This window comes from Alternaria atra (assembly GCF_907166805.1).
Source record: "Alternaria atra isolate CS162 genome assembly, contig: 22, whole genome shotgun sequence".
NCBI lineage: Eukaryota > Fungi > Ascomycota > Dothideomycetes > Pleosporales > Pleosporaceae > Alternaria > Alternaria atra.
Genome location: NW_025091320.1, coordinates 1,264,001 through 1,281,960, shown reverse-complemented (window position 1 = coordinate 1,281,960; position 17,960 = coordinate 1,264,001). Strand labels below are relative to the sequence as shown.

General features: G+C 50.9%; 9 protein-coding genes across 9 annotated transcripts; 3 read left to right on the top strand and 6 right to left on the bottom strand.

Moving 5' to 3' along the window:
- Window positions 1–281: 281 nt before the first annotated feature.
- Window positions 282–4,113, top strand: ALTATR162_LOCUS3192 (uncharacterized protein; the record flags this gene model as incomplete). The annotated part of the gene is made up of 2 exons (XM_043310798.1): window positions 282–497; window positions 595–4,113. The coding sequence occupies 2 exons, from the start codon at window positions 282–284 to the stop codon at window positions 4,111–4,113; spliced, it is 3,735 nt and encodes a 1,244-aa protein (XP_043166733.1).
- Window positions 4,114–4,274: 161 nt separating this feature from the next.
- On the bottom strand, window positions 4,275–5,875 carry ALTATR162_LOCUS3191 (uncharacterized protein; the record flags this gene model as incomplete). The annotated part of the gene is made up of 3 exons (XM_043310797.1): window positions 4,275–4,978; window positions 5,038–5,773; window positions 5,837–5,875. 3 exons carry the CDS (start codon window positions 5,873–5,875, stop codon window positions 4,275–4,277), a joined length of 1,479 nt encoding a protein of 492 aa, XP_043166732.1.
- A 1,197-nt stretch (window positions 5,876–7,072) lies between these two features.
- ALTATR162_LOCUS3190 (uncharacterized protein) lies at window positions 7,073–8,409 on the top strand (the record flags this gene model as incomplete). Its single annotated transcript, XM_043310796.1, has 2 exons — window positions 7,073–7,371; window positions 7,422–8,409. The coding sequence occupies 2 exons, from the start codon at window positions 7,073–7,075 to the stop codon at window positions 8,407–8,409; spliced, it is 1,287 nt and encodes a 428-aa protein (XP_043166731.1).
- Window positions 8,410–9,473: 1,064 nt separating this feature from the next.
- On the bottom strand, window positions 9,474–10,211 carry ALTATR162_LOCUS3189 (uncharacterized protein; the record flags this gene model as incomplete). The annotated part of the gene is made up of 3 exons (XM_043310795.1): window positions 9,474–9,663; window positions 9,712–9,786; window positions 9,853–10,211. 3 exons carry the CDS (start codon window positions 10,209–10,211, stop codon window positions 9,474–9,476), a joined length of 624 nt encoding a protein of 207 aa, XP_043166730.1.
- A 1,300-nt stretch (window positions 10,212–11,511) lies between these two features.
- Window positions 11,512–12,534, bottom strand: ALTATR162_LOCUS3188 (uncharacterized protein; the record flags this gene model as incomplete). Its single annotated transcript, XM_043310794.1, has 3 exons — window positions 11,512–11,723; window positions 11,788–12,091; window positions 12,160–12,534. The coding sequence occupies 3 exons, from the start codon at window positions 12,532–12,534 to the stop codon at window positions 11,512–11,514; spliced, it is 891 nt and encodes a 296-aa protein (XP_043166729.1).
- A 737-nt stretch (window positions 12,535–13,271) lies between these two features.
- On the bottom strand, window positions 13,272–14,062 carry ALTATR162_LOCUS3187 (uncharacterized protein; the record flags this gene model as incomplete). Its single annotated transcript, XM_043310793.1, has 3 exons — window positions 13,272–13,729; window positions 13,779–13,968; window positions 14,015–14,062. The coding sequence occupies 3 exons, from the start codon at window positions 14,060–14,062 to the stop codon at window positions 13,272–13,274; spliced, it is 696 nt and encodes a 231-aa protein (XP_043166728.1).
- Window positions 14,063–14,469: 407 nt separating this feature from the next.
- ALTATR162_LOCUS3186 (uncharacterized protein) lies at window positions 14,470–16,025 on the top strand (the record flags this gene model as incomplete). Its single annotated transcript, XM_043310792.1, has 4 exons — window positions 14,470–15,619; window positions 15,684–15,838; window positions 15,941–15,949; window positions 16,002–16,025. The coding sequence occupies 4 exons, from the start codon at window positions 14,470–14,472 to the stop codon at window positions 16,023–16,025; spliced, it is 1,338 nt and encodes a 445-aa protein (XP_043166727.1).
- A 169-nt stretch (window positions 16,026–16,194) lies between these two features.
- Window positions 16,195–16,916, bottom strand: ALTATR162_LOCUS3185 (uncharacterized protein; the record flags this gene model as incomplete). Its single annotated transcript, XM_043310791.1, has 2 exons — window positions 16,195–16,402; window positions 16,456–16,916. The coding sequence occupies 2 exons, from the start codon at window positions 16,914–16,916 to the stop codon at window positions 16,195–16,197; spliced, it is 669 nt and encodes a 222-aa protein (XP_043166726.1).
- A 361-nt stretch (window positions 16,917–17,277) lies between these two features.
- On the bottom strand, window positions 17,278–17,905 carry ALTATR162_LOCUS3184 (uncharacterized protein; the record flags this gene model as incomplete). Its single annotated transcript, XM_043310790.1, has 2 exons — window positions 17,278–17,537; window positions 17,590–17,905. The coding sequence occupies 2 exons, from the start codon at window positions 17,903–17,905 to the stop codon at window positions 17,278–17,280; spliced, it is 576 nt and encodes a 191-aa protein (XP_043166725.1).
- Between the last annotated feature and the right edge of the window lie 55 nt (window positions 17,906–17,960).

The following is a 17,960-nucleotide window of genomic DNA, read 5'->3' as shown; positions in this document are numbered from 1 at the left end:
CGTTGTGTTCGCGGGATGGTATGTCTGGTGCGGACCCCAAAGGCAATACGACGAACGGCGACCTGAGTAGTTTGACGTCTTCGATTACCGCGATTGTATACGCGCTCAGTATTATGTTGCTTCGAGATTCTCTTGTGTGCCTCGTTGTTTGTGTTGTTGCTTCTCTGGCCAACAGCCCACTCAACTTGCGCGGGAGTGATGCGGAGTTCGCCCGCTAGCGTTTGATCCCCACCAAAAACTTTCGGACGCTGCGAGCAATCCTCGACGCCGCAACCACCAAAATGCCCAAGTTCGTGCCGCGACAGCGAAAACACAAGGTTCTGGCCCGTCGCAAGACGCCGGCGAACGATGCCACCGTCGATGCCAATGCGACCGAGATTTTGCCGCAGGAGGAGCAAGAGCGCGCTCAGAAGAAGGCTGCGCTCAAGGATGAGCTTACACGGGAGTCGCAGGGCAAGATGAGCGGCAAGAAGAAGAAGCGTCTCGACAAATACATTGTATGTGAAGATATAGTCTGGAATGGCTTGCAACACTTTTCGCGGCCACTTTGCGCTAGGATTGCTCAGGGAAGAACTCCAAGACTAACTTTTGCAGGACACAAAACTCAAGAAAGAAGAGAACCTCGAACTGCTGAAGAAGCTCGCATCCCAAAAGGTCGACACCAGCTTATTCCAAAGCTCCAAGAAGCTCGGCCGAGGAGCAGATACGAAGAGGGAGGCACTGAGGCGGGCGCTGGCTGAGAGTAGAGCCGGCATAGACGTGGAAAAGAATGAGGGCATGATTCTTGAGAAGCGCGACTTCAAAGAAGTTGGAGACGACAACTCGGATGACGACGATGAACAAGCACCGGTACCTGCTTCGAAATCAACCGCACGACAAATCTCCCCACAAACCGCGCAAACCAACGGATCCTTACGAGAACGAGCGCCATCACCGCCACCCTCCAAGCCCGAGATCGACGTCTCCCAACCAGTCACAGGAATCTTCGCGGCGCCACAGCAGACTGGTGGACTCTTTGGAAGCGGACTGAAGAGACCTCTAGAGGTCGACGAGTCAGGCAAACCCGTCATACAGGTGCGAAAGCGCCGGAAAGGCCAGAGCAACAAACCTGTCGTGGTCGAAGAAGAGGTAGCATGGGAAGGCTTCAGCTCGGGTAGCGAGAACAACGAAGAGGACAGTGCGGACGAGTCAGAGGCTTCTGGTGCTGAGTCCGATGACGCTGGCTCGAATTCTGCAGAGGAGGTATCGACTTCAGGATCCGAAGCATCAGACGAATCTAGAGAATCTGGAGACTCCGAGGACGACAGCGATGAGGACAGCGACACGAGTCCTGATGAAGAGAACAAGATCGCAAAGAAGGAAAGGACATCAGCTTTCAAAGCCTGGGCGACCCAGCAAAGAAATGAGCAAGTAGGATTTACTCCGACAAACCAACTCTCGTACGCACCGATCCCAGCAAACTTCAAGCCTCGAGCTCCCGAGCAAGATCCTCTACCACCAGAACTTGAAACGAAAACTGCGACCGATGGAATACGGAAGGCCTTCAGTGTCAACGTCGAACGATCACCGGAGATACAGGAGTCAAGGCTGCAGCTCCCCATCGTAGCGGAAGAACAGAAGATCATGGAGGCTATACACAACAATGACGTGGTAGTAGTTTGGGGTGCCACCGGTAGCGGTAAGACCACGCAGGTGCCCCAGTTCCTCCTAGAGTCTGGATATGGAGCGGCCGACGGTCCTACTCCTGGCATGATTGGAGTTACGCAACCTCGTCGTGTAGCTGCCGTCAGCATGGCGAAACGTGTTGGTGATGAACTTGGCGACCAAAGTACGAAAGTGGCGTACCAGATCCGATTTGATACGTCAACAAGTGCCAAAACCGCTATCAAGTTCATGACTGATGGTGTGTTGCTACGGGAGATCACCCAAGACTTCGTACTGACAAAGTATTCCGCAATTGTCATCGATGAGGCTCACGAGCGCAGTGTGAACACAGACATTCTCATCGGCATGCTTAGCAGGATTGTGGATCTTCGCGCACAGATGGTCAAGGAAGACCCGAAGAATAAGCCTCTGAAGTTGATTATTATGTCTGCTACTCTACGTATATCGGACTTCACTGAGAACAAGCGCCTATTCAGGAGTGAGCCCCCACCACTGATCAAAGCAGAAGGTCGTCAGTATACTGTTGTAAACCACTTCTCACGTCGCACTCAACGAGACTATGTCGAGGAGATGTATCGCAAGGTATGCAGAGGCCATCGAAAGCTGCCCAAGGGCGGAATGCTCGTCTTCCTTACTGGTCAGAACGAGATCTCGCAGCTAGCGAAGCGCCTAAAAGAAGCTTTCCCTTCAACACAGGGGCGGGAGGTGAAGGCTGGCAAAGTCGTGGTCTCTCCGGCAGAGACGCCGCTGGAGGCTGAAGACATCGAGCTAGGTGGACAGGCCGAAAGCCAGGATTACCTAGACGATGACGGTTCGGATTCAGAAGGCTCCGTGATCATGGGTCTTGATGACGAGGACGACAAAGAATTCGAAATTGAGGACGAAAAGCCGGAAGAGACTGTCATGAACGTACATGTTCTACCCCTCTACTCACAGTTGCCCACAAACCAGCAACTGCGGGTGTTCGAGCCACCTCCTGATGGTTCTCGTCTCATTGTCCTTGCTACGAACGTCGCAGAAACCAGTTTGACGATACCCGGCATTCGCTACGTGTTCGACTGCGGAAGAGCCAAGGAGAAGAAATATGACCTCATTACTGGCGTTCAAAGCTTCGAAGTCGGATGGATTAGCAAAGCCAGCGCCAACCAGCGATCTGGTCGTGCGGGCCGTACTGGACCTGGTCACTGTTATCGCCTGTACTCATCGGCCGTCTTCGAGAGAGACTTTGAAGAATACGCAGCTCCGGAGATCTCACGAACACCGCTGGAGGGCGTGGTGCTGCAGCTGAAGAGCATGGGTGCACCGGTTGTCAACTTCCCCTTTCCGACATCACCAGACAGGGAGAGTCTGCAGAAGGCAGAGAACTTGCTCTCGTATCTAGGAGCATTGTCTCTGGATGGCAAGGTCACGAAGCTTGGTCATGAGCTTTCATTATACCCTCTCAATCCACGATTTGCTCGTATGGTCGCGATGGGTGTTGCGCAGAACCTCGCAGCTGAGACCATTGCATTGGTAGCGGCTCTATCTGTACCGGAACTCATTGTGCCAGAGAATAACTTGGGACTACGTGAGCCTATCAGAGATCCTGACACCATTCGTACCGATCAAGACAACATCGAAGCCGAAGAGCGCTCCCGGTTGCGCAAAGCCTATAACGCTGCACAGGCTAAAATGAGCATCAATGCAAAGCAGAGTGACTGCATCAAGCTCAGCAATGCGATCTGTGCCTACGCCTACGAGCCTGATTCGCACCGGTTTTGCGAAGACATGTTCCTCAATCCCAAGTCCATGAACGAGGCTAGCCAGCTCCGCCACCAGCTCACCAATATCGTCCGGGCACATCGACCTACCGCCATCGGAGCGTACAACGCAAAGCTTCCAGCACCTTCGGAGCGAAACATCAATCTGCTTACCCAGATATGCGCGGCAGGCTTCATCGATCAGATTGCCATGCGCGCTGACCTTGCTCCTGTGCCCCCCGAGCTCCCGAGGAAGCCCAAGACTGCGATCGATGTGCCTTACGTTACTCTGTTCTCGTCACAATCGGAGCGTTCAGACGATCCGCACGCCAACTATGTGTTTCTACATCCCTCTTCTATACTTGCACGTACACCGCCAGCAAAGATGCCGGGATACATAATCTACTCGCATCTCCAACGCGCGGCAACATCCACCATCACTGGTAGTCGGACACCGAAGACCCGCATGCATCCTCTTACTCCTGTTACGAGGCCGCAGATTATCAACATTGCACTTAACACACCGTTACTACAAGCGAGTAAGCCAAAAGGCAAGATTGTAGAGCTGACCAAGGATAAGCGGGAGTGCGAGGTTGAAATGAGCCTCATGGGCGAGAAGGGCAGCCAAGGATGGGGGCTCGGCGTTAGGAAGGTTGTACAAAGGAAAGAGCCTGGCGGACGATACGTTATTGAGCGGATACTCGGTTGAGAGCCGTTTAGAGCATTGGTGACATATTGAGCGATAGAGTGGCCTATGGTTACAAGATAAATCGCGAAGAAACATAGCAATATTTTGAGATACCCCACAGTTCACCTTCTACCTATGCCGTTCGATCCGCATCATGGTCCAAGGCGTAATGACCCACTAACCTAGTCCCTCGACACACTCGTCTCAGCAGCAACCTTCTCATTCGCAAAGACAGTAACCTCCTTCTCCTTTTCTACGCTTCTCCTCCCTTTACCCTCATCATCATGCCTCGCAGCGCCCACACACTTATAACTACTAAACTTCCTAGCCGCCAACCCAGCCTCAAACATTTCATCAATCTCCTCCAACGTCCTATTCTTAACCTCAGGGAGGAAGAAAAACACCCACGTAGCAGCAATAGCACAAGACGGCGCCCAAATAAACCCATACCTCGGTCCCCAATTCATGGCCTGTGGATTAATAAAGTACGGGGCAGTAAACGTGGTAAGCCACGCGCCTACAAATCCCGCACTAGCAGCCAGACCAAACGTATGGGAGCGCAGACGCTGAGTAGGGAGTTCGCCGCCGGAAAGCCAAGCGTATGTTGATATCATGCCGTTGTAACTGAACATGTAGATGGCGGTTAAACCAACTGTGACTTTTCCGGTGGACTTTGCGTTGGGCGCTTGGTGGAAGACGACGGCGATGATAAGTTGGAGGATGCCGCAGACGAGGAGGCCGGTCATGAGGAGCACGCGCCGGTTTCCGTAGCGTACGACGATGAAGGAGTTTGCGATGAAGGCTACTATGCTGATGGCGGAGAGGACGTTGGACATGGCGAAGGGGTCGGATACTTTTGCCATTTGCAGAAAGTACGCTTTGTACGCTTGGAATGTGTGTCAGTAACTGCTTCTGAGAGTTTGAATCCTATGATCGCAATCTTACCGATGATGAACATGGAGCCCGATGCTGCTTGAAGCAGGACGGCGAAAACCGCAAGGAAGGTACGGCGGCGATCGACAGGGTTGCTGAACATGTCGAGCCAGCCTATACCAGAGCTCGTTTCCTTTTCCTTTTCAATCGCTGCTAGGATTGCAGAGGCTTCGGCACGGGAATCGTGGCGCGCTGGACGTAGCCATTCAAGTGCTTTTACTCCCTCTTCGAAGCGGCCTTGTAGAATGAGCCAACGTGGACTTTCTGGGATGAACCATATTGTGCAGATGATGATGAGAGGGAACACATAGATGAGACCGAGCGGGATGAGGTAAGCGGACTTGTCTGGTCGTTTTGCAGTGGCCCAGTCAATGATGGTGCCAATTAGTGTTCCAAAGGAGACGAAGAAGTTGAAGCCCGTCAGAAACACGCCACGAAGTTCTGCCGTACTGCTCTCCTGTAGGTATAGCTGCGAGAAGGTCATGAAGTAGCCGTTCGCGAGACCAATAATTAGACGACCAGCATAGAGCGCCCCGATGTTCTCCGTAGCCATCATCATGATGTTGGCAACGAAGCAGGTAATACAAGCCGCAACCAGACACATGCGTCGTCCGAACCGGGTGGATGGTACACCAGCAGTAGCGGAGCTGATGAAAGCTCCCAGCGTCATGAGCGAGGAGATGAGCTGCTGTCTTTCTGTGTCGATGTTCCATCCTGTGGGTGTCTTATCGGTACGGTATCCAAAAATCTAATATTGTCAGTCAGCCAACTATTGGGCTTGAGGAGAAGAAGTTTCCCAACTGCGGTGTACCTTTAGAAACCCCACCATGGCCTGCAGACCTCCAATCATACCGAAATCAAATCCATACTGAAACGGGCTGAGGATCACAACGCCACACGCGAGGAACAACCGCGAATGATCGCGCCACGTATAACCATTGTTATCAGACATGGCAAGCAAAAACCTCGTGGGCAGAAGTGCGATGCGGATGTAAAGCTAGGTTCTCCTACAGCAGGCACATGTTCGAGGCAATGCCATGGGTTTTACCTTATACTATGAAGATCATTTGCCCAGTGTGGGTTGAATGCAACCAGCGACTTTACCCATCTGCCGAAACAAGTTATTGCCAAGTCCTCTGTGCAGATACGCCTGAGTTGTCTGACCCCACAAGTCAGATGGGCTCTCCGCTCGTATAGAGCCAATGGCGGAGGTTACTTGGCGGCTTGTGCCTCTGTGAATGTGGGGAAGGGTTGTGTGGATGGAAGGATAGGTGGGTGTGTTTTTGTGCTTGAGACTGCTTATGTCTTTGTGTGCTTTGCAGTAGATTGCGGACTATATGAAGCCAGGTTCTCGGATTATAATCAGAGCGATGCATTGTTTGCTGTAGTTTGTGGATCGTTCAGCATAAAGCATTAGATGGTTGTTTTCCCTTGAGAGGCCTGGAAATATTCATCCGTGTGGCCATCTGTGTGGCTGGGCCAAGGAAACACAGTTGCTCATGATGAAACTCGGTGTCACAGTACCGTTGAGCAAGTGGATACAGATGATTTAGTAACGCGCGATACGAAGAGTTATTGGATAAATGCAAACTGGAGAAGTATGGGGTACGGGTGTAGTGGTTGGAGAGTGTGGGTCAGAACGGCTGTTGCGCGGGGAAATTAAAGCTTAGCTACACGGCGTGTTGGATGCCATACGCCACTCGTCCATGAACATGGTATTATTTACATTTGCATAGCCAGTGTTAATGTGTAACCAGGGCTAAGTGTATCTTGAATTTCCGAAGAAAATTCCATGGTAAACCTTCGAACGCCGCGTCAATGGATACATTGAGCACGTACAGCCGCTACACTGCATTTGCTATTGACACGCACCAAGCATTTTTCCAGACCTACTGACAGACTAGAGGGTTACTGTTATCATTGTAGCGAGCAATACCCCAATGTCTTGTCATTATACTGAAGCTTGAGGCTACGCCGCAGTGCTAGCAAAAGAGATGAGGGTAACGCTAGTGTGGCCGCAACTCCACCCCACTGCGTCACCATCAACATGCCACGCATACCAACATCGCTCATCCGTCAGGCGCGCGCGATAGATCCCTTTCTTCCAGCTCTTCTTGTGCCCTGTCGCGAATTGCATGCTGCCCAGAATGAGCTACGATGGCTCCGCGAACACGTCGAGAAAGTCGCGACAGCGCGTCGCGCCAAAGGAGATACAATAGCTAAAAGCTCTTTGCTACGACAATTGGTCAAAGACAGAGCAGCTGGGAAGCCACTACAGTATCTATTAGGCACAGAATACTTTGGCGACCTGGAGATACGCTGTAGACCTGGTGTTCTAATCCCAAGGTACACAATATTAGGGCTTCTGGTAGATTCGTGGCTAACAATACGAACAGAGCAGATACGGCCGCTTCAATCACACATCTCGCTGGTCTCCTAAACAATGCGCAGAGCCTCCCGCCCGAAGTTCGCCTACTTGACCTCTGCACCGGAACCGGCTGTATACCCCTCCTCTTCCAGCACGAGATATCCTCCGCATCAAGCAAAGTAGACCTGCGTCTTCTTGGTGTCGACATTTCAGAGAAGGCCCTGGGTCTTGCGAGACACAATCTACAAAGTCTACGCAAAATGCGACAACTGCAAGACAATGGGAAATTGGACTTCATACAGGCAGACATCTTGACAACTCCCTTCTCAGATCAGACTGAAGGCGTCTTGTCGCTTCCAGCTGCGCTCAACTGGGAAGGACAACCGGCCTTCTGGGACATTCTCATATCGAATCCGCCATACATCTCGCCATCTGCCTTCTGGAAGACGACAACGCGCTCGGTTCGCGGTTTCGAACCAAAGCTCGCATTGGTACCCCCACGCAGGCTCAAACAGACAGACACAGAGCAAGGCGATGGCTTCTACCCGCGTCTACTTGAGATTGCTAGGGATGTGGAAGCCAAAGTTGTCCTACTTGAGGTTGCCGACATGGAACAAGCGCTTCGCGTAGCGCAGCATGCACGGAATCTAGACATATTCGACGGCGTCGAGATATGGCGGGAACAGCCTGATGCTACCGGAGACACCGGAACCGAAGAAGGGTTTACAGTTGTTGGACAAGGCAATGCCCGATCCGTCCTCTGCTGGCGTGGTCAGGGGACATCTTGGCTCGGGAAACCTGCAACGCCCGCCTCACCAAGCGAAGACGCCGATCGCCTCTTTCGGAGCTCACACGCCAAAGTGAAAGATGCCGACGAGATAACTGCACAGGTTAATGACAAGAAACGGTTGGAGCCGAGGTTCGACATGGGAGTCGCCTCTGGAGCTGAATACACTGGTATCCCTCTTCGTCGACAGCCGAACGTTCGAATGTCTGACGACTCGGAGATTAAGTAAGCAGAGCGCACGTCGAGCGCTCTTTTCTCAGTATCTGCGGATCCATTTCTCTTTTGAAGACGACAACGAAGTCAATCCTCGAGCTCTGCACTTTTCACAGCTCGACAGATACCGTCTCAAACCATGCACCTTCCCTCAGCTTCGAAGTTCCCTAGTCAGATGTTATCATCCGTATGGCGAGCAGATCTCAAACAGCATATCTGCCTACTTCAAGAACGACTCAGGATGGATGTTAACGAATCCTCCAAACTTGAGCGCCTCTCAGGGTTATGCTTCAACCAAGTGGCATACGGCACCTGCTCTCCGTCGTAGCTGATGCGACCGTACTACAGCCTCCCACAGCACTACATATTGGGCTCCCACTAACACAGTGTTGAGCTGCTAGATGGCTTGATAGAATTGCTTGATGAACCGTCACTCCCCTCACCAATCTGGTTTCTGGAGCACAGTCTGAAAGTCTTGCCAGGATCTCGGAGAATCTATTCTATGTGACCATCATGAAGAAAGACATCTGGACCAATAGGGTCTGTGAGACCCACTGGTGTTTGTGTGAAGGATCTGGTACTGAGACTAGTCACAACTACGCTGGCGACTCAAACATCAGATGGATAAAATGTAACTTCGACCAGGAGAGTGGTGTCTCCATTCACGATCGGCAAAGCACATCTATAAGGCAGTTGGTATTGCTCGAGTTGTATTCAAGCACCATAACGTACCCTAAATGTATACGCTGTGTTTTACGCTGCACTATGTAGGTATAAAACACTGAGAATACCTTTAGGGTAGACTTTGCGTGTAACGTACAACTCAGACAAAACGAGCTCCTTCGCAAGACATGTATATGCGGCTGTATCTCCTCTCTACTTTGGCCACGAGGGGATCTAATGCAATGAATATAACTTTTCATTTCGACCTGCAGTAACTCGAGTACTGCTATATACCCGCCCTGCTACATCATGAGGCAAGGCCGACTTTTTCCTATCTTTGCACCTCTCTTGCCATTCAGCCATCAAAATCTCTAAACTCTAGTAAGAACCAGCGGCAATTACCGCTTAGATATATTCTTATGCCATTGCAGTCCATCCATCAGAATCTCGTTTACGTCCGTCGGGGAAGCAATATGCTACAACGTATGCGGCGAAGGAGGTACAAGTCGGTATCGCGGTGACTAGGCCACCTTGCAACGACGATTTTTGGGCCATTGCAATAAGACCCATGCATACAGAGGCCAATGCAATCGTGCAGAGGATGTATCTGTATCTGTTAAACTGAGTGTATAAGAGAGAAGTGTCAACTGCTTACAAACGATGATTTGACACCCGTTGGCATTGCACGAGGAAATATATGGCTGTCAACCAGGACCATATCCCAAAAACCCTGGCTGATGTCAGTAAGGATGCAGTGTATGGTTCATCAAAAACTGGTGGGACAAGGATCACTTACATCCAAGACACTTTGGGGCTGATGGCACTGTCGTTGCGCATCATGAGCCACAACACACTGGTAATACCCATCATCGGCCCCACAAGGGTACTCGAGAAGACAGTGACGGATTGTCCAATCAACAAAAAGAGCGTAACGAAGAATCCAATCGGAACATAATAACGGTAGTGTTGACCAGCTGCGGTTGGAGCCAGGGTGTGTGGTTCGTCAAGCGCTGCTGCGGGCACAATAATGGCCACAAAGACCAATGCAAGTATTAATCGTATTGGTACGCGAGCACGCTTGTGTGTATGATTGTTACCGAATAGCCGCACGCGCCATTTATTATCGGACTGCTGACAATTGACATGCTTTCCCATAATATGAGACGTATCTGGAGTTTGAACACTGGGGGCGTGGATAAAGAATGATGTTCTTTGCCAAAGGGGTGTTGGATGAATCGCAGAGGTAGTGCTTGACAGTTGGAGTCTTGTTTGGTCTTATGTCCGGAGTGATCTCTTCATAAATGTGCTGGAAAATGTATGTTTAGCTTTTTCACATATGGAGGTATATACAGCTTTAAATGCGGCTCTGTACGGTGGTTCGCATATTGAAAGAAGGCAAACGACATCCCTGCGCACCGGTTATGCAGCCACAGCATAGGCCTCCAATCAAACTCATCAAGTGTGGAGTCTTTCCGATATGCACATACCGGGGCCACAATACTGGGCAGTCGAGGCAGGCAACCGACTGTCCATTTACACTGTCATTGCAATGTAGAGTGCACAGCCACAAACAATTGAATAAGTCAGAATATAGCGAATCGCTACGTAATCATCTGAAAGCGCGTCCACTTTAAGGCCTTTACATATATATTCGCAGCACTTGCTGCAGGTTATCCAAACGCTTTCAGGCCAACTACAGAAGGTCTACGTCGAAACATGTCCTTTCAAAAATGTCTTTTGACTGGATAGCAAGCGGTAGGGAGGCCGCCCGCGTGTTGTCCAGGCTTACGTGGATGTCGAACGTCACCTCCCCTCAGTTGATTGGAAGTGCTCATTGAGATGTTGACTGAACCTGTGCAGGACTGCACTGTTATCCTCGGCTTTAGGTTGATGGAGAAGATTTAGTTTAACGGTTGCGCACTGGGATGTCGTTATATAACTTTGTAGCGAAATGGCATCATCGTCTGTATATACGCCCTACCATGTATTCCGTTACAAGCTGCGACAAGTCATACGAACAGTGAAACGCAATGTACGACTAAACTGCTTGAGGAAAGATTAGTCGTGAACACACGCGGCGCTACAAAAATTCCTCCGAGAATGAGCTCTGAGTTTCTGCTACGAACTGAGCAAAAGCACCAACATTGAAAAAGAGGCTAAGGACCTTGATTGAGTACGTATTTTCAAATGTATGTTCAGGTTGACTTTTAGACCAGTTCCAATGTACTTGTATCCCTAGCCCCAAAGCGAGTATGTGTTCCGCTGAGTAAACGCCTGCTCCAATGTATGTATAGTTGTTCAATACCCACAACCCCTCCTATAACTCCACGCTGTATATGCATATCTCCCAAATTTTCCTCACACCTATTTCCTCCTGTTAAATTGACACGACATGTCAGATGCCTGAGCTGCCTTGACTTTCTGATCTGTATGTGTCTCAATGCTTCTCATACATTTATGCAGAGAAGTGACCACCCGCAGAATCCTGGCCAGGGTTCGCCTGCTCGTAGTTGAAGTGCTTGACAAAGCGGTAGTATGCCGAAGCAAGGAGCGCACCAAGTATAGGGCCAACCCAGTAAATCCAGTGGTAGCCGACAAACGACCGTGAAGCGACAGCAGGACCGAAACTGCGTGCCGGGTTAAGTGAACCGCCCGTAAAGTAGACCCCTATTTATTGTTAGCCTCATGAACTGGGAGATCAGCTCTTCTCGAGCAAGACAGGATGACATACCGCCCATCATGGCGACAAAAAGCGCCAGTCCAATTCCAATTGGTGCTATGAAGGTGGACTTGCTCTTCTCGGCAGCTAGCATCAGAACGACAAAGACGAGTTCGGCAGTCATGAACATTTCGATGAAAACACCTTGGGCGATGGTGGTACCGCCAGATAGTGAAGTGTTCACAACACCAATGTCTCCGGGAAACATACATTCGACAAGTCCACCAGCACACATGCATGCGAGTAGCTGAGCAGGAACGAGAAAGAGAGAGCGTATAAAGGGGAGTTGACCAGCAACTACCATACCAATCGTTACCTAAAGCATGTTAGTATCATTTGACATTCCTACAGGTATTCCTAGGGGAATATTGGGTAGGTACATACCGCAGGATTAAACAACCCTCCACTAATCCGAAAGAAAGCCCAGACATTAACCAACAAACTAAACCCATACACTAAGGCTGTAAAGATATTCTGCTGACTGCTTGTCCCACCGTTTAGGATTGATCGGTCACTCGCTTGATTGGTGATCATGAGTTGACCGGAAAAAGCAAAGAAAAGGAACATGAAAGTGCCAACGAACTCTCCGCTGGCTGCTACTATGTGCCCTTCAAGGCTACTGAGACGCTTCTTGGGTTCAGGAGCAGGTACGTCATAATCTGATTCATCGCGTGGGAGAGGACTGTTATGGCCGTTTTGGCTCCGGGAACGGCGGCGTGGTGGAGGCTTAGGCTCGCGGTAGGTGGACATGCGCGGCATTGTGAATTTGGAGGTAGTGTGCAAGAAGGTAAATATGAAAGAGGTGGTTGTGTGGATAGGAATACGTGTAAGACGGAGTATCGACGATATTGAGGAAAAATATAGTTACCAGATGGATAATAGACTGTGGCTGGGGGAACCCGTTCTAAAAGACGATCTAAAAGCAACCAACGGCCGCCGTTGCGCCATAGCGATCAATCAATCGGGTTGAGGAGGACTTAGTCTTAGCCAACGGCATGGAGATGGAGGCATGACGACTGTGACGTAAGATGCGCGTCAAGGGTCCACATATAGTCCGAACCACTAAGTGTCGGGATCGCCGTTCATGAACGGCGAAGTCAATCATGGGCTGACTGCAGACGTATTTTTGTGAAGACAGCACAAATTGTGATAGGGTTCGAATGTTCCGAGGAGCAAGCATATACCGTTGCACACGGCTGAAGCCACCACCCGCCTGACGTTGGTGGCTGCGTCCAGATGTCATGACACGATGATCGGTGATTGGTACTAGGGGCATGCTTGTTTGATGGCTGAGATCTTGACAGTCGAGACTGGAATCGCAAAAAGAAGCTATGGGGTTGTGGGCGGCGCGCTGGAGCTAAAAAAGTCAAGAGGCTTAAGGGCTGGTCTACGCCCCAATCTCATTCTGCGGGCGCTGCACGTCTATTTGAGTATTGACAAATTTACACGCGCATGACCGCGCAGTACCATAGTAGTATGTACAATAGTTTCAGGGCTTACCTGCTCTTCTTACCCTGAACTTGGAAGATTTGCCGTTTCCTTCGGTCTTCCCAACGTGCCCAGCCAGAATCAACTAGGTCTTCCTGGATCACAAGATCTCTCACGCGCAACGCCCTCAAGATCCAGGTTTCGAGAGCCCACTCTATCCAGCCAGATCTCCGCAGGTATGTTGTGAGGCCGAACCAAGCTAGAGCGAAGACAGCTCCGGCAGCGCATCCGACAATGACTTGTTTTGGTGTATGATAGCTCAAGTATATCCTGCTTGCAGCTACAGCTCCTGCACAAGCCAATGCTAGGAGCGAGAGAAGGAAGCGACCACGCAGTGAGAAGGGCGTGTGGGTGTCCGTTGGGTGGGGGACGTGTCGGAAGAGGAGAAAGAGGCCTAGGGTGACGGAGAAGAAGGAGACGAACTGGGCATGTGAGGAGGGCATTCCGTAACCCTTTCCATGCATTTCTGTCTAGTATTAGCACTACGCTGGAATAGTTTCCTATGCCAACTTTACCCCGCGGCCGCTCCTCCTTGATGTATCTCTTCAGAACCCAGTTGAGCGCTTCACACGCCATTTGACCGGCAAACATGAGGAAGATTTCAATCTCACGGTTGGACCATATCAGCGTCGCATAAACAACGCATAGTCCCTGGGGCACGAGAGCAAGCCATGCGCAAAGGTAGGAGATGCGATCTGCGGGATTCTGGGAGGATTAGCCGCAGCTTTTGTTGTCAGTAGGTAGAACCAACATAATGAACATGCGTCAAGGACAGTGACGCAAGCGGAGGAGCCTCCATAGCGAATTTGCGTGGGAGGTGAAGCTTCCAAGGTCGTCAAAAGTGAAGGATGCACATGCAGTCAGTACCCATGGCGGAGCATTCCCGGCGATACCCTTTCGGCCTTGGCGTGGCGCATGCGAGATGCCTCGGTGATCGATTTGCTACATTCTAGCATCTGCTGCAACAGCCTAGTTTTTGATAGCATCTATGGAACCATAGTGATAGCAATTCAACGTCTGACTCACCATGGGCCTCTTCAAGGGGTCTTTTGCCTTTATGCGCTACCGATAGAAGAGAGTCGCCACGCCCTTCCATACTTGCTTGCGACCGCATTCGACTTATCTCCGCCCTCTTTCCGCCGTCGCCACATTCTTATACAATTCACTCGACGTTTAATACAAGTCACCGCCATAGCCGACTTCAACATGGAAGACGAGCGCGCCGAAGAGCTCAGCACGCTACAGTCCATCTACCCAGAGTTGGTCATCAACGATAGCGACCCGTACTCTGCCACTCTTGAACTGCTCGTGGCGCCCACGAAGCCACTGCCTATCACCTTCGAGCCGCAGCAAGATGTCGAACGACTCCCATATCTACCCCCACTACGTCTCGAGATTATCCTACCCGCCGAGTATCCCGAACACATACCGCCTGTCGTGAAGTTGTCTACTTCGCCATCGTGGCTGCGCCAGGACCTTCAGGCTACGTTGACAGCCGAAGCAAAGACATTATGGGATGAATATGGCGGGGGTTCTATTCTGTTCGCTTATATCAGCTCTATACAAGAACAAGCCGAGAATGCCTTCGGTCTGCAGGAACTCACCTTACCTTCTTCTATGCGCAAGGTACTGGTTGATTACAGTCGCCGGATGAAAAAGGAGCTTTTCGACAAAGACACGTTCGATTGCGAAGTCTGTCTCGAGCCGAAGAAGGGATCTTCCTGTTACCGCATGGCCCGCTGTAGCCATGTCTTTTGCATCAACTGCCTCCAGGACTACTACAACAACTGTATCAAGGAGGGTGACGTCAACAACGTCAAGTGCATGTCAACCGAGTGTGGTAGTAGTGGGAAGAAGAAAGATCGGCTCTTGTCACCCAAGGAGCTGTTATCGATCCCTATAGCTCGCGACCAAGTCGAGCGATATGCCAAAATCAAGCGGAAGAAGAAGATTGAATCCGACCCCAACATTGTGTTTTGTCCGCGGACATGGTGTCAAGGCGCTATGCGGACAGACAAGTATCCTAAGATTACCGACGTAACTCAAATGGATGATTCGGATTCCGAAGCAGACGATGAGGCTCCAACCCAGCAGCGGGACACCGATGTCGAAACTGGCCCGGAAAAGCGTGGAATTGGCGTCCGAGGTATGGATCGGTTGCAGGTCTGTGAAGATTGCACCCTCGCTTTCTGTGTTGTCTGCCTAGCATCGTGGCACGGAGACTTTGTACGCTGCGAGCCGCGCGATGCTACACAACTCACCGAAGAGGATCAGGCGTCGCTCAATTTTATCTCCAAGAACACTACGCCATGCCCTTATTGCTCTGTGCCGTGCCAGAAGAGCATGGGCTGCAATCGTAAGTGACTCCCATATACGAACTACGTGTGAGACAAAAACTGACTTCGTACACCACTCTTTAGACATGACGTGCGCGCAGTGCAAGTCACACTTCTGCTATCTTTGCTCGGCGTGGCTCAATCCAGATCACCCATACGCGCACTTCAACGACCCCAAGAACAAGAATTGCTTTATGCGTCTCATGGACGGAGCCGAAGGCGACATGGGAAACGGTGCTGTGCAGTTCGGTGGTAGGAGAGGAGCTGAGCAACAGGCGGAGTTTTGGGAACAAGAAGCTCTGCGCATACAGATGCAAGAGTTTGATGAATTTGTACGATAGCATGAATGGGTGAGTGCTGAGTAATCACATGCTGGAACGTAAAGGTTAATGAATGATGTAGACATTCAAACTATATCCTTCCTAAGCCATCGACGATTGCGCGTCGCTTACACTTGTTAGATGACCCGCATTTAAGTTCCACGACAGTTCCCTTCGTGGAAACTTATTACATTATTATTACAGTTTCACAAACTGGAAACCTATGTACCATAAATCGACCAAAATCATATACATCCACATCTGCCTATTACTCCTCAAGCCAAAGGCTTTGCGCCCGCCAGCTGCCCCGACCCAGCGATTACGACATCGCTCACAGGCTTGTCACCCTGTCCAGTCCTTGTCGCCTCAATCTTCCTCACGACATCCATGCCGTCGAGGACTTCACCGAAAACGACGTGCTTGCGATCAAGATGCGGTGTAGAGGCGGTTAGGATGAAGAACTGAGAACCGTTGGTGTTTGGACTGCGGAATTATTAGCAATGTCTTCTTAGGGGTCAGCCCGAGAAGTAGCTTACCCAGAGTTCGCCATGCTCAAGAGACCAGGGTGAGTGTGCTTGAGCTCAAAGTTCTCGTCGTCGAAAGAATCGCCTCCAAAGATGCTCGCGCTGCCGGTACCGTCTCCGTTCAGGAAATCACCACCCTGAATCATGAAATTCGGAATCACTCTGTGGAAAGTGCTGCCCTTGTATCCGCCACGGTTGGACTCCCCCGTGCAGAACTGTCTAAAGTTTTCTGAAGTCGCTGGTACAACATCAAGGAACAACTCCATTTGTATACGCCCAACCGGCTGGCCCCCAATGGCAATGTCAAAGTACACAATCGGGTTATCGGGTGACCTGCGCGCCTTTACCGTCGCACCTTCTCCAGTGACCGGGATGTTTTGTTGTGTTGGCGCATGCGACGCTGCGGGCTGTGACGGACGCGCCATCTCGGTCGACTCGCCGGCATTCTTCTCTTTACTCCCGCATATACCCATCGTGAAGGATCTAGTTGCAGTGTCGTTGTTGTTTCGGGTCGTTGTTATCGTAAGAGTAACACAATGATGTGCACAGGGAAGTTTGGAGATCAAAGATCCGAAAGTTGGGATGACGATGATCGCATCAAGCGCTACGGGAGAGCTAGCGGCATCTAGACTGTGGAAGGGAAACAAGGTTGGGGCGATGACTTCATCGGTGAGATGTTTGTTTTTCAGCATGCAAAGATGTCTGTGCAGGTGCAAGCGGATGAATCAGGCACGTGTGGTAATTGGTACGGATGCGACTTCTTACAAGTTGTGCGTGCGTGGCACCCGCGGACGTGTGCTACACCGCCATACCCCAGCCGGACCATGTCTCCTTCTATACTACTGTTGATACAGTGTAGAACACGATGGTATCTTGAATAACCTTATGGATGTTCGCCGCCGCCCCAACGCCCTCAGCCAACTTCGCTTTGTTGGTAGCAAGGTTGAAATTCTTCGCCGCCACCGCACTGAAAGTATCGTGGTCGAACTCCAACAGCGCCAGACTGGCAATGACAACAGCCGAGAAGCCGTTTGCCTTGAATACGGGCTCTTTCTCACGAAGATGCTTCGTAGAGTCCGGGATGCTGACGTTTACTATGCATAGCGTTAGGATTCGATTCGTGCTAGAAGGACCGTGATCACCCACCAGTCGCTACTACCGTATCGATGAACTTGACGGTATCCTCCACGCTAAATGGTGGCAGAGCAAGAGTCGCACGTCGGAAACCTTGACGGTTCACAGTGTGGATCTTTGCTACGCCAGCGAGTACCTCTTTGCCTTCGACGATGGCTGTCTCGAAAGAGCCGCCTTGGAAGGCTTGTACCGTGGCATCGAGCTCGAGAACGGCGTTGTGAATGTTGATTACCGACTGGGTCACATCCTGCGCTGTGGGCAGGACTTGTGGGACCGGCGAGCAGAAGGCGATGGCTGGGAGAAGAAGGAGGGAGAGTGAGAAGTGCATATTGTCGGTGCGTATCTTGTGTGACAGTCACGATGGCCTGACGAGATTGTCAAGG